At 40.2% G+C, this 26,108-nt stretch overlaps 1 protein-coding gene across 1 annotated transcript; it reads right to left on the minus strand.

The window, feature by feature from the left end:
* Window positions 1–835: 835 nt before the first annotated feature.
* METAP1 (methionyl aminopeptidase 1) lies at window positions 836–25,783 on the minus strand. The gene is made up of 11 exons (XM_088133035.1): window positions 25,579–25,783; window positions 21,609–21,660; window positions 20,008–20,120; window positions 16,558–16,618; window positions 15,010–15,101; window positions 14,773–14,856; window positions 12,887–13,025; window positions 11,188–11,319; window positions 9,332–9,475; window positions 3,915–3,980; window positions 836–2,541 (listed from the first exon to the last, which is right to left on the minus strand). The coding sequence occupies exons 1-11, from the start codon at window positions 25,690–25,692 to the stop codon at window positions 2,378–2,380; spliced, it is 1,161 nt and encodes a 386-aa protein (XP_087989161.1). The 5' UTR covers window positions 25,693–25,783; the 3' UTR covers window positions 836–2,377.
* Window positions 25,784–26,108: the final 325 nt, after the last annotated feature.

The following is a 26,108-nucleotide window of genomic DNA, read 5'->3' on the forward strand; positions in this document are numbered from 1 at the left end:
TTATTCAAGCCATAATTTAGCATATCAATCTACTTACCCAAAATCAGAAGTCAGCTTTAAAGTACATCTAAAATTTGGTTCTATATGCTGAAGTGCGACTGGTGCTGAGTTGCCACTTTTCCTCCTCTGGCACAATTTCTGCTGCTGCTGGTCCCTAGCTGGACTTGGTGGCTTTCCTGTTCTACCCACTGGTCAAACACATCAGTTGACTTCCCTGGTCTAGTCCCTTTGTTGCTGGTTTCCTTCCTTTTGATGCAGGCACAATATTCTGCCACATCATTCTTACTCTGAAGTTCAGCCACTGGTCCTGTTTCTGGAGAATCTGTCCTCTTGGAACTTTGCAGTGCTAAACTTATGTATGCTGATCTTCAGCTTTCTTTTAAAAGCCATGAAATTTCAGGAGTCCTGACATTTCAGTAGTCTTCTGTCTGCTCTCCTCCTTGCCAAATCTTCATCTACCAATACGCCATTTCTACATAGTTTGTTTCATACAAACTACTAATACACACCTTGCTACACTAACTCTTCTGGAGTCAGCTTCTTTAAAGCCTATTCTTCCCCACCCATGCCTTTTTTAGGCACATGAAGAATGAGCAAAGCATGACTCTGCGGGACAACAATAGTACTTTCACTGAGCTGCCCTGTCACAACTGCACTTCTTCACAAAAAAAAGAGAACTCTAGGCCAACCATCCAGACTTCTAATTTCCTCTCTATAAATAGGTTATTTGTAGGTTTAGGTTCTAAACCTCCAAAGAACAATAAGCCAAGATCATTTAAACCCCTTAAATTATTTTACAACAAACAATGTATAACACACAGAACAGAAATGAACATATTATGCCCATGATTTTATGACTTTTATTTGTCTTCATTTCCATTTCTGCACTTCAACATTGTATGGATGAAGTAGGCACCAGAATCAAAAATGTGGTTGAAAAATCATTCTCATTACAGAATACAAGGCTAGATGGGAACAGCCACTGGCCAACAAAATTATGCTTTCCCTGACATCAACAGCAGTAAATCTGTATAACAAACTCATATAAAGTATGGGGTGGGGAGGACATTATCACACTATCACCTTTGCTGCTGGTCTAAGGACCTTTGGGGAAAGATTAATGATTTCCAGGGCTCTCCAATTCTTGCACCTTTCAAAGGCATTATCTTTACTACAACATCTTCCTTTTGATGAAGCATCACATTGGCTGGTTGGAACAGTACATACACCTTGTTTTGTCAAACGCCTAAGAACATTTCAGAAAAAAAATTACGTGATAAAATTTGCCATGGGAAACACACGGCATTATATCTTACTTTCCTGTTTGTGGACCAGTTCTCATCACTATTGGCAAAGGTTTTCTTCTCTAATCTGCAGTGAAGCTGATTTGGGTTGCTATGGACTAAAAGTAGCCATTACTGATCCAGTTCCTGACAGCTGCATGCCACAATGCCAAAATATCATTTAGGGCACCATGATGAAATTATACTGATATCAAGTGGTCCCTACAGTGGACAAACATTTGATCATGGCAATGAAGTCATATAAAGTCACCATATATAATATGCATGGTGAACAGGAACTCTGTATTTCCATTTTTTTCCCTGTTTCAATTTAAAAATAACAGCTTTCTACCAGTGAAACTTTAGAACCTTGTTGGCTGGCAAGGGCTACCCATCTTAAAGCTACAATTTGGTAAAAGCTCAAACCAGGAAGGATCTCAGTAATTTTGGCCTTCCTGCCCCACTTCACGGCTTTTCACAGAGACCCACTGGGTAAAGGCAAACTCTTTCTTCACTTAACTAGTGGTTATTGTACTTCTATGTACAATTACGAGAGGCAACCAAAATGGTACAAGGAAAGGCAGACAAGGTTCTGAAGGGACTAGTACACAGTACTAGTTTCATTTTCATAGTATATAATGCCACCTCTGAGTTGTAAACAGATGAAAGCCTAGCCTGTTTAAAACTGCCTTTGCAGCACAAGCTAAGCAGGGGTTGCCTTTGGAACAAGAAAAGTTCAAAACCTTAGGTAAGATCTCACATTCACCGTGAAAAAGTTGTCTTAGGTACACCAGCTGACAACTGTGGCAGTGTCAAAATCATCTGAAGCCCAGCTTTGTTTTTGTTGCTGCTGTTGTTTTGTTTTGGTGGGTGGAAAGGAGAATAAAGGGGTGCTATTTGGAAATTCTTTTAAAAAGTTCAAACAGTTTTGGGGTCCTCTGCATCAGACTCTTCCAAGTTGTACAATGCAGATTTGCATTTCTCTTACCTATAGGCAATGACAAGAAAACAGGTGATAAAATCCCCCTTTCATCCTGTACATTAGTAAAATGCATAGTACAGATGCTCATTTCAAGCTCTCCGTGTGGCTTATACTAGCACTGGGTCATGAAATGAGGACGAATGCTATCCAACCGCCGGGTTAAGATGTCACACCCAGTATCTGTGACTAGGAGCGTGTGTTCAAACTGAGCAGACCGTTTGCCATCTCGGGTAACTGCTGTCCAGCTATCGGGCCAGGTTTCATCTTGCCACCCACCTAATGAACACAACAAAAACAGATTCAACACAGAGCATGAACATAACCCAACAGATTCAGCCTCATCAACTGATTACTTTTTTAAAAGAAAAGTTAGAACAAGGAAAAGGTTGAACTTCCGCTTTTTATTTAGGCATATGGCTTATATTTATAAACATTCTGGCCAGCTCTTCATTAATCATCACCTCTAGAAGAAATATAATAAGGCTGACAAGCTTCTACCTCTTCTACCTACTTCTGTTCTTTTCTCCCTACAATCATTTGGGATGCTTGATGGTTCCCTCCTTCCCTATTTTGGGAGGCAGTTGCTCCCCACCCTCTAAAAATGATCCTAATCATACAAGAAAATTTATTGGTGCTGTTCAGAGTGTACTTTTTAATAAAGAGAGTCCCCAGAGAAGACAATGCTCTTTTAGCCCAGGTTGATCTTCTAGCTAATGCTAGTGTTTTTCCAAGTACCAACATTTATTTTAATAAGCATGAGGCAGAACGTGATCCCCAGTCCACTGATCATTAGAATAGTTTTGCTATCCGTACAACATTCATTCACATATTCTACTCCGGGTATTACCACACAGACCACTGGAAATATAGACCTCTTATAGAGTCCATATCCTTATTGTCTCTGCTTCCTTACATTCTTATTACTCAGCTTTTATATTTTTTAACAAATCATCTCTATGAAAAAATATGCAAAGGGATCCAATATATGCCAATATGTGGAATTTAAATGGTTTATGTCAATATAAAATAAGAGTAAATTGGGGGAAAAAATCTATCCATTATGAAAGATGCTGCTTCCCAGAAAATGTGAAAACTAATTTATTGTGTAGTATCTAACTAACTTAGCGAAGATTTGCATTACAACTTTGGGTTGGCATATTAGGGACAAATCAATTATTATATCTGAAGATGCTTTGAAATTTAATGATTGCACAAAAATGGCCTACAGATATTTTTTTTTAAAAAGGAAAAAAAGCCACCTCAGACTCTTTTAACATGATGACCTCTTATAATATTATTTTACAAACATGAAACTCAAGTGTGTGTTTAATAATTCAATTGTTCAGATTTTTAAAAAGCAAACTGCTTACTACAGATTTCTTGAAAGTTAGTATGATCTCACTAAGAAGACAGTGTAAGGTAGTTCAGACACAACATAAAAACAATCTTGGATACAATCTTTTGTGTCTTCAAAACGAGATGTGATGATACAAAAATACCAAACCCAACAGTTGGAATACACTTTGCTTACAAGGTGTGACGGCTCGCCAGTGACTAGGAAATGTTCATACATATAGCTCCTGGTCAAATTAACATCAGGGAATTTCTAGTTGGAAGTAGAACCCCTTAGATTCATAACTGCTTATTACCTTCACAGATCATTGGTTCTATCGTAAATGCGTGGCCAGGTTTCATTACCCCAACAGCCTTATTTTCTGAAAAGTACAATAAAAAGTTATCAGGAGATGATCAGTTCTCAGAGACAAGACCGGAGTAAAACACAAGGCAATGCTAACGTATCACAGTGATTCAGTAGTTGTATATACTAAAAAACCCTCTTTCTACTATAAAGTACTTTGAATAGAGTTGTCTAAAGCTGGATCCAGATATAAAACAATTCACCCAAAACAAAAAGTAGAAAGAAAAAACAAATTGACAAAAGTTCTGTGCAATCTCCATTTTCTCACATGTAGGTGCCAATTCTAGGTAAAATCAGTTCTGATGATTTCCTCCCCACCTCAAATAAAATGTATACACACTGTTGTTGATGTGCTCTTTTTTCTGTGAGTGGGGTTATTGTTTATCCTTGGGTGCCTGGGGTTATATGTCATGGGTTTTTCTGTGTTTTTAATTCTTGTAAGCTGCCCAGAGTCACTTGTATGAGATGAGCGGCTACATAAATCATATAACTAACTAAATAAAATACATATATTACACTTACATAAGTGAATGTATATACTTGCTAAATATATTTTAGAAGGGTCAGGACAAAAAAACAATGTAATAATTACTGCTTAAAACTGTTTAATCGCACATGTTGTGTTATGAGCTGCAGAAACAGCAAAATGAAAGGAAAAAATAGGATGGAGATAGGATGAGCGGAAGAGGTAAGTAGAAAGGGTAGGGGAAAAAAGAGAGAAAAGCCCTGCTTGGTGTTACAAAAGGTTAATATTTGCCAGCAAGCAGGTCCTCAACAGCTATCTCTGTGTAAGATGAACTCATCTTTCTGTCAGGTAATGCAAGGATTTTGCTAACCAAAGTTAAGAATGCACGCTATACTGTAGCTTGACCTTCCAGAAAAGCACCTGACAAAGTATGTTTTGGAGACAATAGCCTGCCATTCTTCTCCCATCTGCTCAGCTTCTACTCCAGTTTCACGGGCAGCATTTTGAAGTCGCCAATAGCCTAACCAGGCTGACAATAGCTTGTGAATTCAAGATAGAATAAAGTGCAGACACCACAAACCATGGTTTGAGGTCCTAACTTCAGACTCAGTTTCAATACTGGCAGTGACTCAGAAGGGGAAATACTGAGAGATTAAGGCAAAATATGAATGAAATTCAAAAATCACTATGCGCCACCTACTAGTCTTAGCAAAATTTGAGAGTTTCTGACTCTCCCCAATTAGGATTCAGTCCAGCAGAAGATTAGACACGAAAGTACCAGCTGAGATTTTCAAGTTTTATTGAAAGCTTGTCTGTCTGTCTGTCTGTCTGTCTGTCTGTCTGTCTGTCTGTCTGTCTGTCTGTCTGTCTATCTATCTATCTATCTATCTATCTATGGGACGCGGTGGCGCATCAGCTTAATGACGCTGAAAGTTGCCGTCCAGAAATGGTCAACACTTCAGCGGTTCAAGCCCAGCTTCACGCAGCAGAATGAGCGCCTGCTTCTTCCCCAGCTCCTGTCAACCCAGCAGCTCGAAAACGTACGTGAGTAGATAAATGGGTACTCTCATCCCGGTGGGAGGAAAAATGCTGGCGGTGCCTTGCAAAAAGGAGACGAGAGCAGTTGCTGGTAGCACGGAAACCACGCACGCCCAAAAAAGGTGCAAAGCAAAGGAAACCCCGCCTCCTGCGCTTGCCAGCTGGGCTCTGCTCTAGGAAGGAGGCACTGGCAAACCACTTCCGAAACACCTTGCCTTGAAAACTGCAGGGACTCGTCCAGGCAGTCGCCGCAGAATCAGTAATGATTGAGTGCAGATAAAATAATAATAATAATAATAACAACAACAACATCTACCTACCTACCTACCTACCTACCAACCAACCAACCAACCAAAATACAACTCAGAGACTGAACAGGTAAAAAGCTGCATGATAAAGTGGATACACATTTTTAAAAAGCAATTAAAATACAACACAACAATGGGAAGAATTATGGAAAAATCAATAAAATTTATCCAAAGCTATAATTTAAGGGAAATTTGGTATAATTTCTTTTTACAGATGACATATAGCTCTGTCAATAATCACAAAAATATATAAATCATGCAACAAAACATGTTGTAAGTATCCTGATAAAGAAGAAACATTTTATCATATGTGGTGGTTCTGTAAAAAAACACAAAAGTACTGCAAAGAAATATACAATACTCTACAGAAAATTCTGAAAATAAAATTTGAACTGAAAGCTCAAATATTTCTAATAGGAATAATTCCAGAACAAATAAACAAAAATGTTATAACTTATAAAGATACATGTTGACAACTGCAAGGATAAATCTGGTACAAGACTGGAAAAGAGATACTTTGCTGACAAAATTATCAGGGGCACAACGAGAGGAAAGAGTGTAATTTGTAACCAAGTATTTTCTTAATAATGTTTTTATTGATTTTTATTTTTCTTCTTTTTTTGTATATCATTATAATTTTTTTTCTTGTTTCCTTTTCTCCTTTTTTATTTGTGACTTGTTGAATTCACTTTCCAATTAAAAAAAAAAAAATCACCATGCAGCCACATTGTTCTTTGTGCCAAGTGAAGAAATGAACAAAAATCTACATCAAACCGAGGCAAATATTTAACAGTCCCCAAAATGTCAAGCTATGGAGTTAGCCTGGCCTTTTCAAAACAATTATCCATTGTTTCCTGAATTGTTCCCCTACTTTAAGGAAAAATATAGACAATGTGGGAGACATATCCACATGTCACTTCTCAGTCTGGACTGTATAAACATAGTCTTAAAGCGAACTACGGTATGGCTAAAGAAGCCATGATTCTATCTGTAACAAATGTGGGAAAATTTTATTTCAAGAAGTCCAGCCACTGCAAGGACCAGTCCATCAAGTAAGGAGCGGACAAACAAGGGAGTTGATTTACCCCCTCAGGTGAACTTTTACAAGAGGGGAGGATAGTTCTCATCCAGTAAGAGCAAAGCCCCGACCAACAGCAACTAGGTATCCAGCAAATCTGGATTTCAAGCTAGAATCTATCAGCCTAGTTGTGCTACAGATCATATTTTCTTTTCTGGACTAAGGTCTGGCCTGTATAAATTTGGTCTGGTATGTACGTGCTTGGGTGAGATCTGGACTGGAGAGAATAGCTGATAGAGATCCACCTCTTCCAAAAGCAACTGTTCATTCCTTCTCCCTTTTCTTTTCCTTTCCAACTTTCTTCTGGGTCTGTGACTTCGCCATATATAATAAATATTCAGAATTCTTAATGAACCAGCAATGCTCGTTCTTCGTTCTGGGAAGGGGATTTAGCCTTTAGCAAATACTTTCCTACCAGGTCAGGCAAGGAAGGAAAGAGGTTGCCATTTACCTCCTCCCTGGTTAATCAGTGGCAAAGAGGATCTATATGGAGTTACGTGGCTTGTGGCAATGTGCCCAGCGGAGTCTCTTCATGGGAATTAATAGAGAATCAAGCCACCAAATGCCATCCATACATGCCTTAACATCTAAGCCGTAACATGGTTATTCTGCCTTAATATATAAAACCCTACACTTTATGGTTAGCATGATGTGTGAACCAGGGCATTATGGCTTGTTTAATCAACCCTGATTTAAAAATCTAGATTTATTATTTTATCAGGTATTGCTATAGGCATATATACCTGAGAAAAAGGTAAGTATTCCGTGCAGGAGAGCATATTCTAAGCCTTTGTTGTGATACCAACAGTCACATTTCTGTACAATACGTAGCCAATACAAATACTTTAAAATCCGTATCAGAAGTACTTTCTGGGTGCTACAGCAGGTGGCTGCTAGGGCATTCTCACTAGCAGTGCTCGGTCTGTGGAATGACCCTTCCTCAGGGAAGCACCTGCTCACTTGTTGAGACAGGCATGTTTATTATTTTAACTCTTTGGAATCTCAATTACAGTACATTATTTCAATTACCTTTTCTTTGCTTATAAATGACTGAATCTTCAGCAGCAGTTGCTATTCTTTTTTTAATCTAATAACTTAAAATAGGAATGTATCCTTTTTTTCTAGTCACATCTCAAAAAGGAAGGGACAGGCCCAGGACAAAATCTAAATTTGATTTCATTTAATGTACATTTAATTACATTCAAACATAATATGATTATTCTCCAGTTATCTTTCCCTTTCTGCTCTACAACTTTGGGGCAATGACTGGAGGACTTCTGAGATGATACATAGCTCCTCCCTTGGAAAACCAGGCACATGAAGCCCAAAAGGGCCTTGGCAGCTTGGAAAATTTTTCATTACCAACAAACCAAAAGTGTATCTATAATGGGTACAACCACAATTAAAATTTTCAAGCTAAAAGAAAAGGAAAAATAACATTCAATAAAATCAATACAACTTCATAATGTATTTACAGTCACCATAAAGATAGCATTTATACAAGTATAAAATCCTTCATCTACACCTGACATCCTGACATCTGACCTGGTTGTAAGATTTACAACAGGATAGCCATGCAATCTCATTTTACTAACCATCATTCTCAACATCTTTTACTGAGATACACTTCCACCAATCAATCTGAATTACAGTGGTACCTCGGGATACGAACGCCTCTACTAGCGAGCATTTCGGGTTACGACCAGCTTCGGCAGGAAAAATTTACCTCGGGTTACGAACTTGCCTCTACTTACAAACCGGATCCGCAGCCATTTTCCCTGCTGCCACGCGGTCGCGGCTTCCTGTGGGAGAGGTCGCGGTAGCAAGGAGACGTTCGGTGAGGCTTGTGGTGTGTTTTGCGGTGTTTTGCGAAGGTTTTTGGTGCGCGTGTTAGCATGGCTCCAAAGAAAATGCAGAGCAGGCTTGGCGGGAGTAAGGCTCTGAAGAGAAAATTGCCTCAGGTTGCGACCAAATTCGGAGGGCGGAACGGATTAACCGTATTTACATTGAACCTTATGGGAAACTTTACCTCGACTTGAGACCAACTCGAGTTGCAACCAGAGTCACGGAACGGATTAAGTTCGTATCCCGAGGTACCACTGTATTAAACAGATAAGGAGAAAAGGCAGGCAGGCAGGCAGGCTGGCTGACCAGCAAAGAATGGGATAGCAGGATGAACTGTTTAGATTCCTAAAATGCGTTGTTGTGGAGCTGGCCCTAAAGAATGCATCTACAACAATATTAACTGGTTCAGTCAGTTAAGGTGCTGACCACAGTATTCTGATCATAAAATAAGCCTGTCTGCTTACCAGCCCATTTTAAGATGCCCCCGAAGACTGAGACCCAGATATCTGAATGTCTCTTCCAATACCAACTTCACTGTCTTTTAAGATTATCCGCTAAAGATACATACAAAACAGTAATGCTTACTGATTACTAGCAGAACACCACCCACAGCAGATACTGCTTGTACTTACTGGCATAATGCGGCACATTGGGAGCGGTGTGGAAAAGCTTATGAATCCCATGCCCACAGTAGCTTCGAACGACTGAAAATCCACTGGCTTGAGCATGTTTCTGTATAATATTTCCCAATTCTCTATACCGTACACCAGGTTTTACTGCGAAGCAATGCATAACAAAGATCAGCACTTATATACAATACCATATTCTCTTTGTTTGCACGTGTGCATGTTGTCCCTCAAAGGATTACACAAGTGCTCAGAATTTACGACAAGAAAAAACGAAGGAAGTCCCTGATTCGGTACTTTCAAATATAAGAGTTTCAGATTTGGACACATGGAAAGTTAACGTTTGAACTCAATAACTCTAGGGGAGCATAAGTTTGGATAACTGTCCAGCAGAGAACTTAACTGCCCACCAAAGATAGTATCATTTCTAGTTTTCAGACCCTAGTTCTATGGCTGTAATTAAGCCATAATACAGTTTGCATTGCTTGTGGAATGGCTGTTATCCAATGGGGTAGTAGTAGCCACCAACTTAATTTAAAAAAGGACAAATTCATAGAGGATCAGGCTAGCAACAGCTATTAGACTTGACAGCTGTTATATTACCTTTGAAATCATGAGCAGCACCCTTTCCAACTATTAGGGAGCAATTGGTGAAGAGGGCTATCATTCCCCTTCTACGTCTGTGAGCCTCCTGAATGCATTTGCTTGGTCCCTATGTGACAAAGAACACTGACAAGAACACTGACAACATGGACCTCTGGCCAGATTCAGCCTAGGTGCTCTTCTTATGTTAGTTTGTGGCTTAGGGTGATGTATGAACCCAGTTGTTGTTTATAGCTTAGCATTATAGAGACCTATTTTAATATGATGGCTTTACTGAACATCATTTTAATAGTGTTTTGCAAACCAGTGTGGTTATTATAGGCAGGAAAAGGGAAGAGCTAGAAAGCCTTCAAACTGTAAGTTTAAGGTAGGCAGAGCAACATCGTGACAAGTATATATCCTCTTCTGTATGCTCCTTAAGAGTTTTAATATTTTTAATTCTCTTTCTCTTTTAATTACCACAAGTGACATGTTTGTGCTTTAAGAGAAGAGAGTTTCTTCTGGTTTTCTCCAGGATTTAAATGTTGGTAAAAGCATTATTTGTGAATTAGCCCACTATGGATTTTTCAATAAAAACTGAGCATAATGTTGAACCCAGCCATTTAATCATTCCCTGGGCAAAAGAAAAGGAAAAAACCCTCTATGCTGTTTAAATATGAGTATTAGTTTTCCCTGCAAATGCGAAAGCTCCAGGGGAAGAAACTTTGATAATCAGTTTAATCTATGCTTTTGTTATGCAGTCAACCATTAAAGCTCACTGACTGGACTTTGGAGAATTTGAAATGCATCCAGTAAATAATCATTTTAAAAGCTTAGGATGCCTAGAGAAATTATTAAATTTAATCTTATGTTACATTAATTCATTTTCATTATCTGCCTCAAAGCACTTCTAACTTGTCACCAACATTATACAAAGACATAGATCTACAAGATAAACAGACTGCAACTGTCAGATGTCCAGCAAAAAATTTGAAACTTGACATTCCATTAATGTTTAACCAGAGCTTCTGAAAATGATCAATTTATGAAACTTAATTTAAGCCATTTATTATGTTATTAAAATTAATCACTTTGAATAAGCCATTCATCCTCACCAAATGGAATAAAATTACAGCCTTCCATAGCAATTTGGAACAGTGCTGCACGTTGACTGACAGAGACTCCTTAAGGGAGGCAGCACTCAATCTAACTGAACTTCTGTCTGAGATACATGAAAGGAAACTAAGTCATGAAAGCCACAGGTTGCAAAAAGCTCTTACCTGCATCAATTGCTTGCATTAGGCATTCATACGTTGTCTGAACTAATCTTTTTGCGCCCTCATCAACTTCTCCAACATAAAATGTCTCATTGAGATCCCCGTGATAACCATTACGATAAACAGTAATGTCCACTACAAGAAACAAAAGGAACACTGCATTTTCCTAATTTGTTTTTGCAATCATAACAAGGCTATAAAACAAATACAAAACACATAACAAACCCAGAAAACATAGAGTGGGGTGCCCCAGGACTCAGCTCTCTTTCTCCCATTTTATTTAACATATACATGGAACCACTGGAAAGATAATCCATCAGTTTGAGGTAGGATATCACCAGCATATAGATGATACCCAGCTGTATAGATGTGCTGTGTGGTGCTTGGAGGCTGCTAGGAACTAGATGGGACAAAACATCTAGACTCAGATGAAATCCCAGCAAGACAGAGTGACAGCTTATCCAAAAATTGGCTAGAGCCAGTGTAATTTCATATTTAGTGTCTGATGGGGTTATACTTCCTCTGAAGGATCTAGTCTGGGATCTGGGGGTCCTCCTGGACTAAAAGCTCCTCCTAGAACATCAGACAGTGACTGTGCCCAGGAAAGCCTTTGCCCAGCTGTAGCTGGAGAATGAAATGCAACCATTTCTGGCATCCTACCCTTACCACCTCACAGTTGAATTGAAGTAATGTGTTTTATTTGGGGCTTTTGAAGACTACTCAGAAACTGAAACTGGTCCAAAGTGCAGCAAGGTGACTGTTGTTGACTCAGATCTGATTCAGCAGAATTGCAGAATGGATGGCATACAAATATTGTAAAATAAGTTGAAAATATAAAAGGCTATCCCAACAACAGGATAGCCAAGCCACCCAAACTTCTTTGCTTAGTGCAGAATTGTCAAAGATTAAAAATAGAAAGGTCTTGTTAGATCAGACTAAAAGCTTCTGTTTCTCACAGTGACTACCAATGGCGTCTGAAGAAACAGCCATAATATCAGCTCTATAAATTTACAATCTGCTATGGCAATGCATTACTTATTTTTCAGACTGATAAACACTCAAGAGACTGTTATATATACAACCAGCTACAAAATTCCCATTCTCCACAAAGACGCTTGCTTCCTTGCCGGTTCACAGGAAAATGAGGAAGTCTCTGTCATGATGTACATGGAGAAAGATTTAATCTAAACTGGAAAGAGTTCACCTGCTGAAATTCTTATACCTCTCTATTCAACTCAATAAATCTTCCTAAAAAGAACTCGGTGAGAATCATGCTTGAAAAGAATAATTTTCTGTTCAGGCTCCTGTCAAAATGCCTGATAGCCAAAAGAGGCACAGTTAAATGGGAGGTCCAGAGAAAAATTTTAGAAAAGACCTGCTATACGGTTTATGGCTCTAATTTTGCACAACTGTAAAAGCTATATTAAAGAAACAAAAAGAACTTATCAGTTGCACTTTGTACACAACTAGCCAAATTGAAGATGAATGTACTAAAGATCAACAGGCTTCCCCAGCAGAATTCTGAAGGTATCATCAAGAATAAAGCATCTGTTTTGGAGTTTGGTAAACCCCAAAGCAAAACAAACAATGTATTTTGGAAGGATATCACCATTGGACAGATATTTGCATAGACGCTCTGTCCAATGGTGATATCCTTCCAAAATCGTATCTCCTATGAAAATATTTATTTCAAGTTTCCTACCATTAACAATATCACCCTCTTGTAAGCGTCGCCTGTCTGGAATTCCATGGCAGATCACTTCGTTTACTGATGTACAGCAAGACTTGGGAAAATTATAATAATTAAGTGGTGATGGATAACAATTTCTGGCAATGCATGCCTGAAAAAGAATTTAAAATAGGCTTTTCACTCAAAAATATTTTGAAGAGAAGTATCAATAAATGTAGTAAGTCTAATCAAGCATAATATCTGAAAGATGGACTAAAATCAATCATATAGGATTAGACAAATAATCTCTCCCTTGGAACAAGTGCTCATTAGAATACCAAGCTTTTCAGATATTTATTTTATTTTATTTATTTATTTATTGGATTTCTCCCCCGCCCATCTCCCCCACAATATATGTGTGTGTCTGTGTATCTGTGTGTGTTTGTGTGTGTGTGTATGTGTGTGTATATCCTGAAAAATTCTGTGAAGCACAGATTTTTACCTGAGGCTTTGCAAACAACTATTCCACTTTACATTCTTCCATAGAACACAGTCAGGAATAATTCATAAGAATGTCTACCACTAGTTATCAGCAGGTAATATGAAGAGTTGGTTATGAACCAAGAAGCTCCCAGTCAAGATTCTGCTCTGTCATAATTTACAGATAGGCAAGTTCTAGTTTGTTGCTATCTTCTAATAAAAAGAATAATAAAATCAAAGATTTGGAAAAGGGATTCCATTGGGATCATTGGATTCAGCATCCAGATCAGTGCAAGATCTGACTGAAGACACCAGGGAAGAAGTCTAAATGGATAAACAGGAATCTGTCTTATCATTAGTCATATTATGTCCACTTTAAGAATGATAATATTAATCTATAATAAAATATTACTATCTTAACTTATGTGAATCTCTCCAAGGAAGTCCTACATAAATCCAAATAGGCTGTCATGTCTTTCTAAGTTTTACTTTCCTTTAAATTCTCTCACAATTTGAGGCCAGCTTAATGCTGCAGCAATGTGTAAGCCTGAAACCCTTCTGAGATCATGCCTATAAAAAGCGACTACTGCTTTCATTGGAGGGAAGATCACTTTTAAAATGGGCATTGCACTTAAACATTTACAACCTCCTTGGAACTTGCTTACATACACATGCTAGTACAGCGTGACGTAAACAGGATTTTACTGTAAGTAGCAATGGCATTCCCACAAGTATTGTTTATGGAACTAGATTTGTGGATAAGAGAGGAAATTTTGGAATGCTCATTAAAAACTGCAGCAGGATTCTAAGTCAGGGCCTAGAAGCACAGAAGTTGATGAGCAATCTTTGGAATCCCTGCACTTAGTTGTTTTATAAACATGTATTTGGCAGGCTAATCTTCAGTCTCCAATCTTCTTAGACCTGGAGGGTCAGTTGGAATTTTGTAACCATGTTATGGAAATTCATACAAAGTGACTGTCATGGAGACTATGACCAATCACAAAAAAACTCATTTCCATCACTCCTTCCACCCTCCCAAGAAACTCTCTACCAACTCAACATACCTTTTTCTGGACAGGTGGGCATGCTTCCCAACAAAGCACAGGGCTGCAGCCCCCACAATTTTCTTTCAAAGAATGCCTCTAGGACCTATTTGGGACCCAACAGCATTTTGGGAAATACACGTGATATTAGCTTCCTATTTTTTAATTATAAGTATCAGGAAAAAATTGAAGACAGGTAGAACAGAGAGCCTGTCAGGCTCGCAGAAAAGTCTCAGGAGTGCCCTATGCTACACATGCAATATTGGGGACCTATGGACTAACGTTATATAGGCACTCCTAACTATGCAGGAAATTAGTAAGCTGTTCTTTATTAAACATAGTACCTATACTTTAATGTATAATAACAAAAACAGAACCTCATTGAAGTATCCTTACTAGATGAACAGCATGATCTATTTCTTCTGTGGTCACACCTGGTTTCACCATCATGGCAGCAACGTCTAATACTTCCCTAGCAAGCTGCAAGACAAAGAAACAGAAATTATTCATTATGACAAACACTTTCAGTGGAACAAATATCCTTAAGTAATTACATTTTCAAGCTAAGCATGCAAAGATATTCCTTTTTAGATTCTACTTCCTTTTAACCTATGTTGTGCAGTATCAACTTACCCTACACACAACTCGCATCCCTTCTATATCTTCTGAAGAAAGAATCTTTATCTGAGAAGTTCCTTTAAGGGCCTGTTCTGATTCAGACATACCTAAAAGGAAGCATTATCACCATTATGACAACTAATACATTGATATCCCATGTTTCCTTTGGAAAGCCGAAGGCAGCATATATAAAGATGTCCTCTTATTTTATCCCAACAATAACACCCAATGAGGTACAATGAGCTGAGAGATAATGATTGTTCAAAAATCACCCAGAGAACCTTGTGGTTCAGTGAGAATTTAAATCTGGTTCCTCCCAGTCCCAGACTCTAACCATTATATTATACTGGGAAATAGTACCTATTTACAATAAATTTTAATAACAAACGTATGTTTCTTTTTGGTTGTATGCAAAAATTCTGGAAGATTTACTTCCAGTAAACTACCAGAGCATTCACAAATCAATCAATGGTCAGTATAAATCAATGGTGTGACATCTGGTGTGCAGTTCTGGGTGCCACATCTCAAAAATAATACAGTGGAGCTACAGAAGGTTCAGAGGAGACCAACTAAGATAATGAAGGGGCTGGAGCAGTTGCCCTATGAGGAAAGGGGAACATTTGGGGCTTTTTAGTCTAGAAAGGAGGCAAATGAGAAGGCACAAGATTGAGGACATCCCCTTCTCAAAATACTAGAACCAGAAGTCACCCATGAAATTGAATCTTGGAATAATCTGGATAAAAAAAGGAATTCTTTTTTATGCAATGTGTAATTCAACTTTGGAATTCAACACCACAAAATGTAGTGCTGGCTATCAACTTGGCTGGCTTCAAAAAAGTGTTGGACCAATTCATGGAAATCAAGGAGATTAATGGCTGATAGCCTGATGGCAGTGTAGTGCCCCTGAAGGCCATCTACTGGGAGACTAGTGGGCTCCCCTGTGCAATTGGTAGGCCATTGCAAGAACAGACTGCTGAACTAGATGGGCTAGGGGTGCAATCTAATAGGGCACTGCTTATCTCATATATATGGCTGGATCAGCTTTTATTCACATGAAACACTAGAACACTCTGGTCTTGGAATGCTCTGTACCAGAATGTTCTGTTCCAGAATGGTAGGTTATGCATGTAAACTCTGCTAATATAGCTGAAATAATTTTAAAAGATAAAGGTAAAGATAGGAGCAAAACAAACCTTGGATAAGACATGTCTTATTTCCCTGGATATGACACATTCTTATTTCAACTTCCCCTAATTTTTCTCATTCATAAGTAAAACATTTAACAAAGTTATCTAGCAAAGTATTGTGACTAAATGTTTGTTACTCAACAGAAGCATTATGGCGAATGCAAGATTGTGAAATTCAAAAACCACCTCTGCTTGAAAATATCATTTGGGATTTTTTGTTATTTAAGGCTTATTTTCTAAAGCAACTGGTCACTAAATTTGTTGCATAATACACCCAAATGTTGTATACACACCCATTGTGAAAACAAAAATAGTTAACACAGCTTAAATTAAGCACAGGCTCAACTAATAGAAGTTGTGCTATGCCTATAATTACCTAGGGGGTGATCTGCATAATCCGGCCTTTGAATGTAACTCGGCACAGGCCTCATTGGCATCTAAATAAAGCACAATTAAGATCTGTTTAAACATATTTATTAGCTTAGTCCAGTGCTTCCCAAACTTGGGTAAATTACCCAAAATTGGGTAAAAGTGATTTTTCTTTGGTTAATGACACATGAACCCATTCACAACAGGGACATTTAAACTGACTTAAAGATTACCATGTGTACTAAAATATATTCAAAAATCTCCCAAAGTATTCCTATTAAGATGAAAATCGATGAAATTAAAAATTGGTAATTTGTTGAAATGACATAAAAATCATTCAATGATATTGTTTTTATAATTCAGGTAGTCCTTGAGTTATGAACATTCATTCAGCAACTGTTCAAAGTTACAAAGTGCTGAAGGAAGGGACTTAGGACCAGTCCTCAAAGTTCCAGCTGTTGTAGCACCCCTGCAGTCATGTGAACAAAATTTGGGTGCTTGGCAACCAGCTCGCACTTACAACTGGTTGCAGTGTCCCGTGGTCACATGATCACCATTTGAAATCTTCCCTGCCGGCTTCCCACAAAGGGGGAAGCTGGCAGGGGAGGTTGCAAATTGCTCAGGTAATTTTCCCCCACCCACCCCAGCCTTTCTTCACTTGCTTGCTCGCATGCACCGCACCCTCCTTCCCTGCTTTGCTTCCATGCACACACCATGCCCTCCTTCCCCTTCCACTCACTTGCACGCACACCCTCCTTTCCACTTCACTCGCCCGCGTGCACCGTGCCCTCCTTCCCCTTTCATTCACATGCACTGCGCCCTCCTTCCCACTTCGCTTGTTTGCATGCACTGCGCCCCTCTTTGCTTGCACACATCCACCCACCAGCACCCTCCTTTCCCCCTGAGTTTTGGGTAACGAAGAAAAAAAATTGGGAAGCACTGGCTTAGTCATTCTGAATGTGGGTAACAGTTGCTAGAAAACAGACTGTAAAATGGGTACTTTCAAATCAAATGAAAGCATGTATTAAAACCTCCTATCTAAGAGCTGTAAGGCAAGTGTGTAGTTTGATAAGCCGGTGTCAGATAATAGGAGACACAGCAGTGGGGAGATAGCAGCTAGAGTAGCTAGAAGTGCAGTCCAAGAGCCCTAAGTATAGAAATAATTCCGGAGATCCAGAGGAAGACAATACTCCAGACAGATAGATATTCAGGAATTTAATACAATAAACTGGACTGGAGCCAGGCACTGGAGACAAGGACAAGTGCACATGAATGTTCTTAGCAATTTTCTGCCTTCGTCTCAAGACTTATATGAAGAAGAATCAACACAGAACTCCAACTACATTCCTCTGGGGATCATTAGTTCCACGAAGCTTGGTGCACTCTAGAGAAATCTGTCTCCCAAGTAACCCTCCCAGGATGCCTATCTTTAAAGTCTTGCAGTTCTTCACCATTCTACACGTTGCTCTGAAACCTAGCAATCACACTGTACTGGGCTTAGAAGTCAAGAGAGTTTTTCCAGCTTAGATATCTAAATTACAGGCTCAGAAGACATGGAAAATACTGTTTCTGCTTCTGAACTTCTGGTCTGAGACTTTAGGGAACAGGCTTCTGCTGGCATCCAAGTTGCCTAATTCTGTCTTTCTTCCTCTAATGAGGATTCCTCTGAGGTGGCTGTACCTTAAGAATCTTGAGCTATAGCAATGAAGCCCAATAAAAATGATGAACAAATACTCAAATTTGGACAATAACCAAGTCTTCAGTAGAAATAATTTCATCTTTTCTTTTTGTAGCTACTGGAGTAATTGTATACTCATGAAATCTGAGTTTGACAACTGGATGTTAGAGGTAACACAGAATTCCATGACTCTGAACAGTGGCATACCACCTGTGGTTCCCAAAGCCTTATGTGAGCCTTCCAAAAACCTTCTATTGAACTGTAATATTCAATGTTACAGAGGGGGAAAATATTAAATGCATATTGCTTTTAATTACATTTTAATTTGCATTTTTGTCTTGTTGCCTTTCCTTTGGAGTTGAACCAACAAACCCCAACAAGGTAACATGCCCTTGACTTTAAGGGTTGGGATAGTACTGTAGAAAGCCTGTTGCTCCAACTGTTAAAAAAGTTTTCTAGTTCAAATAGCACACTGACTAAGCTCAGATCATTGCAGTAAGAATTGTAGCACCTGTATAGAGTCAGTATCCCAGATCTTCTAGAGGCTTATCCAGCAAGACAATAAACGGAGAGTTCTCATTTGTGCTTAATGTTGCAAACTGCCAAAGGTGTTATTATATGAATGACAGTGATCTATTCTGCAATATACAGAAGAATTTACAATCTTCATACCTGATGTCACATATTTAGCAGCTGCTTATAACCAGAGAGTAAGATTCTCAAAGTCTTCTTTAACCAAATTTATTGAAAGGGAAAAAGATTAGTTTACAAAAATAGTGGCAATTATTTCAGCTCTAATGTATCAGTTTGTCAGGACAGAGATTTCTTAATCTTTAGTTGCACTGGGGAGGCAGACTTGATTTCCTGATAAAGGAAGGGCATGCAGATGTTCTGTGCTTGTAATAACTTGCAAACTGACATCCTCTTTCCCAGGCATTGAGAAGTACAATATACATAAGAAATAACTTATTTTGGCTTAATGTTACATTCAAAGCAAATTACTACAGTTTATTCAACAACCATGTTTAACAAATCCTGGTTAACAATACAAGTAGACACTATTAGTCACTCTCTATGCTATCTGCACCTCACAAGGTTTAGAAAGGCCCTTAAAATGCTTCTTTTTTCAGAGCCTATATGATGTTGGAAGACCTCTTCAGTGGCAGTACTCAGTATCAATTTAAATTATGGCACTGCTGAGATTAAATTATTATTATTATTACAAAAAACACATTTTAAAATACCTGATTTGTTCTCATCAAACTGAGTTGCAGTTTATATGCAGAGTCATTTCCAAGCTAAAAAATATTTGAGGAATAAAGCCCAAGTCTTGTCTTATGAAATATCCACTAAAATAGATTTCACTAACATTTCCTTTGTTCTTCTTCATACTGGAATACTATGTTTCTAAAAGGGATAGCCTACTGCAGTAGAAAAACAAAAATCTTATGGCACCTTAGAGATTAACAAATTTAAATTTACACAAGCTATCATGGAATTGGACTTGATTTATGAAAGATAAATAAGATAATCTGTTAGTTTCTATAAAATTCTCTCTTCCTTCTTTCCTGTAATGGATAGTAGGGTATTTTAAATTGTCTGATATACATTATGAGAAAATAATTACTAAAATTGTTTTACTGTCCACACATCTTAAAAAATAGTTGGACGATCACGTTCTCTAACTGGGAGAACTATCATGAAGGAATTACCTTCCTGTGGTTTGATTGGTGGAAAAACTGAACAAAGTGACACATTTCAGTTATTTCACCTATTTACCAGTGGATAATGTGGCCTGAGTTTCCCAGTATATCGATAACCAGCCCAGGGATCTGTGTTTATGTCACCATCTACGGTCCAGGCAGAAACTTCCCGTTTTGCTTTCTCATCCTCTGTAAAACAAAAGCAAAATCATACTGATCTTAACACTGATCATCAAGAAACTTCATCAAACATCAGAACAGAATTTGAAAAGTTATATAGATAGATGAACTCCTTTCCACTCTTCTTTAGAGCTCTTGAATTTTTTCCCCATGTTTGCTCTAACCCTGATACTATTTATATGAGGACTCTTTTTGCTGAAAGGCTATTGAAAGATATCAAACCAAGCCAGCACTAAAAGCATAGGCCTAGTCTTTCTCTGCCCATTTTCAATGGGGACATGCCTAGATTTACAGTGTCAAAACTCTACTGTGCCAATGTTACCATGTCTTTATTTTTCAGTTACAAAAATCCTCTGTACCACACTGAACTTATTTTTCAATATGCCACATTTTGCAGCATTTCTGAAGCAGTGAAAGATCACAACTGTTTAAGAAATTGAAGCCCAAGGTCCCATGTAGACACACAATCCTACTAATGTGCAAGAAACATTATCCACAGAAAATTTAGAAAGCAATGAGAAATATTTTAAGGAAGGGACAAAAGTAGATTCCTTAGATCTCTTTCATGACTATACCACTGCAAGCTACAGTTGTGGCTTCCCATGTGTCTGAATGCTCTTCCATAAAATATAAAGAAAATCTATATAGTAATAAAAAGTATCAGGGAAAAAGATAACTTAAACCCTTTTTTTCCTGACATCTGGATTGGATTTATACAGTAATACCTCGGTTCAAGAACGCTTCTGTTCACGAACAATTCGGTTCACGAAAACAGCACCGTTCACAAAATTTTACTTCCGTTTGCGAACTCCGCATCGGGTGACGAACACGACCCTGCCGTAGTCGTGGCTTCCTGTAGGCGAGGGGGACTCCCCCTCCAAACAATAACTGCCTCCCCACCCACCTTCCTGTCCTCCACTCCAGAAGTCGCCTTGAGCAAGGTTAGCGTTCTCTCTCTTCATGCTGTACTGTACTTTGTTTCATATTTTTGTGGTTAAAAAAAAAATACATATGGTTCAGAACGGATTAACCATATTTACATTGAACCTTATGGGAAAATTTGATTTGGTTCGTGACCGATTCAGTTCGTGACCAGAGTCGTGGAACGAATTAAGTTTGTGAACCAAGGTACCACTGTACATCATGCTAAGCTATGATATGGTGTGTTTAGTATAGCTTACTGTGTTGTGTGAATCCAGCTGTTCTGATTTGTCAACCATATCAACCCAGCCAATTGAGTAAATTCAACAAACCATAGTTAAGCAAATCATCATTCAGTGCAACATGTGGACGTTTTTTTTCCCCTTTTGTTTTATACAAAAGAGCATTCAGTCCCCTACAAACCCTTGTTAGATCTACATCAGTTCAGGCTGCAAACCCAATAACAACTAGGCCAGATTTATTACAGATTTAGATTTTAGTATTTGATGTCACCACCAACAAATGGGTTGTAAACTTAAGAAAGTACGATAAAATCAAAAGAATATATTTGCTTACTTGCTTTCTTGTGTAGTAACTTGTGAGTAGCCCAACTTCCTTTAAAACATTCCTAAAAAGGCAAATTATACAAATTTAGCAATACTTTGAAACAGACTAACTTTATATGGATAACACAGTTCCACAGGCTATGAATCATATACTGCAGAAAGATGAAGGAAAATAGGTTTTCCTTACAGCTCGCTGTACTTCAGTTCAAATAGCAGACACTAATCGGATTTCTTTTTAATGATAAGGTTCAAAAGCCACTTTACATATAGGAGTATAAGCCTAATATTGCTGGAAGCACTTTAAAAACATATCTTATTTCTTGGACTGGAAACGTGGAGCTCATTCGTATTTTATGGCAATAGTGTTTGTTCTGACTACGTGGGCATTTGTAGCAAATACATGTGGCTTGCACATGAGTTTGTAAAAAGCACAGTAAACAAATTTGAAGATCTCAAAACATTCAAACCTAAGGGAAAAACAGTTTCATGGAGCCCAAATGATAACATTCACAGCACTGCTTGATAGTACCCACCATCACATCTCTTACTGGTTGTAGCCTACCATTAAGAATGAATGTTTTCATGAAGCACTGAACAAAAAGCAAGCAAAATCATGGAGAGGAGATCCCACCATTGCTAAGTCCTACATTCCCTAAGGCAGCATGTAGGTGGTTTTTTCTACAATCCTGTTTTTCAGGAGCCTGCCTTAGCCTGGAGCAGCCTCTGCAAATGGCAGCTCCACAGCACCAACAGAAGGTGGGCAGAAGAATTCCTTATACACGGAGACCTCGCTTAACAACCATTTGTTCAGCTACTGTTCGAAATTACAACGGCACTGAAAAAATGGACTTACGACCAGTGCCCAAAATAGCCATTGCAGCGCCCCTGCGGCCACATGATCAAAATTCAGGTGCTTGGCAGCCTGCTGCAGTTATGACTGCAGGGGTGCTGCAACTCTCCCCACCCGCCTATCACCCCCCATCTATGCCCTTTTGGTCACCCTGTACAGCGGTACTTGGTAGCGGTGGCAACGCTGGGGCTGAAGTAGAGGCCCAAGGCCTCTCAGACAGCTGCCACCACCCCCAGGCCTCAACTTCAGCCCCAGCACCACCACTGCCACTTGTTCCTTCTGCAAGCTGGTGTCCCCAGAAGGTACGGGATGCATGGCTTGGGGAAGAAGCAAGAGACATGGCTTGGGGAACAGCACAAGGCAGTGAAGGCCAGCAGTGTGGGGCTTGAGGCAGTATTTTTCAGTGGCAGTGGAAGCGCTGGGGCTGACGTCAGGGCCTGGGGGCGGTGGCAGCTGGCTGAGACTGCTGAAAGCCTTGGGCCCCAGCCCCAGCCCCAGCCCCAGCGCAGCCACCGAGTGCCACGTGCAGGGCAGCCAAAAGGGCATAGATGGGGGGAGATAGGTGGGTGGAGGGAGTTGCAGCATCCCTGCAGTTGTAAATGCTGCTGGGGCGGCTGAGGCTTCCAGAGGCAGCTGTGACTTTGTGCTGTAACACACACACCCCAACTCGCACGTGGCCTGTGCTGAGCCTCCCCCACCCCCGAGGCACCCCCACGCTCCTTACCTGGGACTCCATCTGCTTAATGACCCGCAATTCTTGTTTAACGTGGCAACTGGGGATGCCACGATTGTGGTCCCTAAGCGAAGCGGTCACACAATAATTCGCTTAACAACCGCATCACTTAGTGACCTAAATTCCAGTCCCATTTGTGGTTGTTAAGCGAGGACTACCTGTATGTGCAACATTTCCACACCTATCTTTTTCTATCCTTCAAAAATATATCCTGAATGCTTGATTCAACCTGGTCTCCTATGCAAATATTTTCTTCAGCACAGTTCTATAAAAAGCAAGCATGATTTTCTCCATCATCATTTGTAAAACTATCCCCACTGCTATCTTTGCAAGAAAAGCAAACATACTCATAATACTGAAAGATGTTTCCATATCCTTTTCTCCCAACTTGCATTATCATTAAACATTAATTTGCTAATGATACAGAGGTGATTTCTCCTTTTAAAATTTTTTTTTAATCTTATTTGTTTCCCTGTACTGATTTCTCAAGAAAAATAACCAAATCAATTCAACACATCATAACCCTTAAAAATCCAACTGAAGCAGAGTCTAATCTTGCAGTCTCCTGAACATTTAACTAGAAGTAAACTCTACTGAAGCCAGTGAAATGAAACCAAAGAAGATTGCAAAAGGCTTCTTCTTCTTTCAAAAACTACCACACATATATTTGCATGAATACCACAGAGACCCATACAATGCATTTAAAACATGCATTTACTACATGCATACACAAATTTTCCTGAGTTGTCTAAACTCCACACTCATGCCATTCTTATGGACAAAAATATGTTTTATGCCTTCTCTAGTGTATAAAAATATGGCTTCAGGTCCCACTGCAGGCAACATTAGAATCCTTAAATAGGATAAATGAATCAGACTTACATTACTGTGTAGCTGAACATGATCTGCAGTAGGAAAAAAGACAGTTCCTTATAACTGCTTCCCCCCAATTTTCGTAGCCCAGCTCAGGTGGCACACCTGGTTGACTTTGGATAATTTCAAATAACAGCATGGTATCTGGATGGTGCACCACCAGGAAACCCCAGAACTGCTGGCAAGGCTGAGAAATTGAAAAATCATTCTGGAAGAAAATTATGGCAAATCACTTCTCTACTAATGTCAATAAAACTACATAGATATGTCCATATAGTCACCAAGAGCTGAAGCTGACTCAGAGGAATACTCCACATGGAGGACAGAAATGTCAGAACTTGGAACAAGGGAGAAAGATTTTTCTTCTAAAAAAGAAGGCTCACCTGATTTTAAAAGCAGAACTATGGAAATAAATCCATGGTTATTAAGTGAAGTCAATGCACGCCACCCATGTTCACTTTTAATTATGATTGCATTCCAGGGCACCCCTCCTCCAGACATTGGAAAATTTAAAATAGTTCTGGTGCCAGGGTCTGATTTTCCTCAAACTCAGAGCAGAAACTTGTTACATACAGTTAACAGCAAAACGCTAGCCCTTAGGCTGCTTTTAGATGAAAAGCTTTGGCAAAATCCCCTCTGCAATAAACTAAAATATCCAGAGTGCCACAACAATCACTTGTTGACAGACAGGAAGAACACAGCCCTCCCTAGTCTTTTTCTCCCTAAATCTGTCTTGTGAATCTTGATGACAGATCCAGTAAGAAAGAAAAAAAAAATTGTCAGGCATGGAAGTGCAATATTCTGATACACACAAACAAGAGTGCTTTGTCCTTCAGCATTTCTGGGGCCTGTTGCTAACAGTAATGTGTAACAATACATATTTTCCTTGGTTTAGGTTTTTCACTCCTGACATGCAAGCAAGCTCCTGGGGAACAAAAACCTATAAAAAGTGGGGGTGGAGGTGGGGAGAGAGGGACAGTGAGAAAGAGATTTGGGACTTTAGATCACTCTCCCCCTACCAGAGCTGGCTGTGCTGGACTACAACTCTCATCACTGGGAACAATGGGCATTGTAGTCCCTCGCTCTACTGAATTCCAGGTTGAATGATGGTTCCTTAGCCTTCTTTTTCCCCCTTAGCAACAACCAAAGAAAGAAAAGAAGGCAAACTTTTGAGAGACAGACAGACGGACAGACCCCGGCTAGCAAAAATGCTGAAATTTCGGCAACGGGACGGAGTCCTCCGAATTCAGATCCTCGCTTCCCAGCAAAACGTGCTCGGGCTGCCAGAGAACAGGCCCGGGCCCAGCCAGCCTGAGTCACACCTGCCTCGGGAGGGCAGCAGCCGCCCAACACGCCCCCGGGCGCAGGCGAGCCCCGCGTCCCGGAACCCACAGACTCGAAACCGAAAGGACGGTGGGCTGGGGCGGCCGCGGGGCCGGCGCCCGTCGGGGGACCGCGGCAGCCGAAGCTCCCGGCGCTCGGCCCGTTGGCGGGCGAAGAGCGCCCCGAGCAGCGGCGATTTACCTGCGAGCAGAAATAGGATCCCTGGATGCCGAGCTTGATGCAGGTGGGGCACTGCAGCTTGGCCTCGCTGCTGCAGCCCGCCGTCTCGCACACCCGGGCCTCCACGGCCGCCATGCTGCCTGCTGTGGCCGCCGCCACAGGAGCGACCCAGGCAGACAGCGGGCGCGGCGGCAACAGCCACCGGGAAAGGGCGGAGGGAAAGGCGGAACTCTCGGCCTGGAGGTTCCCGATTGAAACGGGGAGGGGCTCCGGCCCCGCTGCCCGCCTCCCCCCGCCCCGGCTCTCTCCGCCCTCTGAAGACGGGGAGGCGGGTGGAAACGGAGCAGGGCCGAGAGCCGGCGGCGCCGCTCCGGTAGGGCCCCACCGCCTGCAGCCGACGCGCTCCCCCGGGATGTCGGGCCCCGGCACACGCCTCTGGGCGCCCAGAGTATTTTCCTCACCGCTGAGAAAGCCCCCAGTTGCTCCGCCAGTGTGCGCCTGAGCCACGCGCGAAGCGTCCTCATCCGAACTTGTTGCGCGCGTCGGGCTTG

This window comes from Python bivittatus, unplaced genomic scaffold (genome assembly GCF_059951505.1).
Source record: "Python bivittatus isolate LINGU-HERP-01145 unplaced genomic scaffold, Pbiv_v1 ctg000070_np1212, whole genome shotgun sequence".
Classification (NCBI taxonomy): Eukaryota; Metazoa; Chordata; class Lepidosauria; order Squamata; family Pythonidae; genus Python; species Python bivittatus.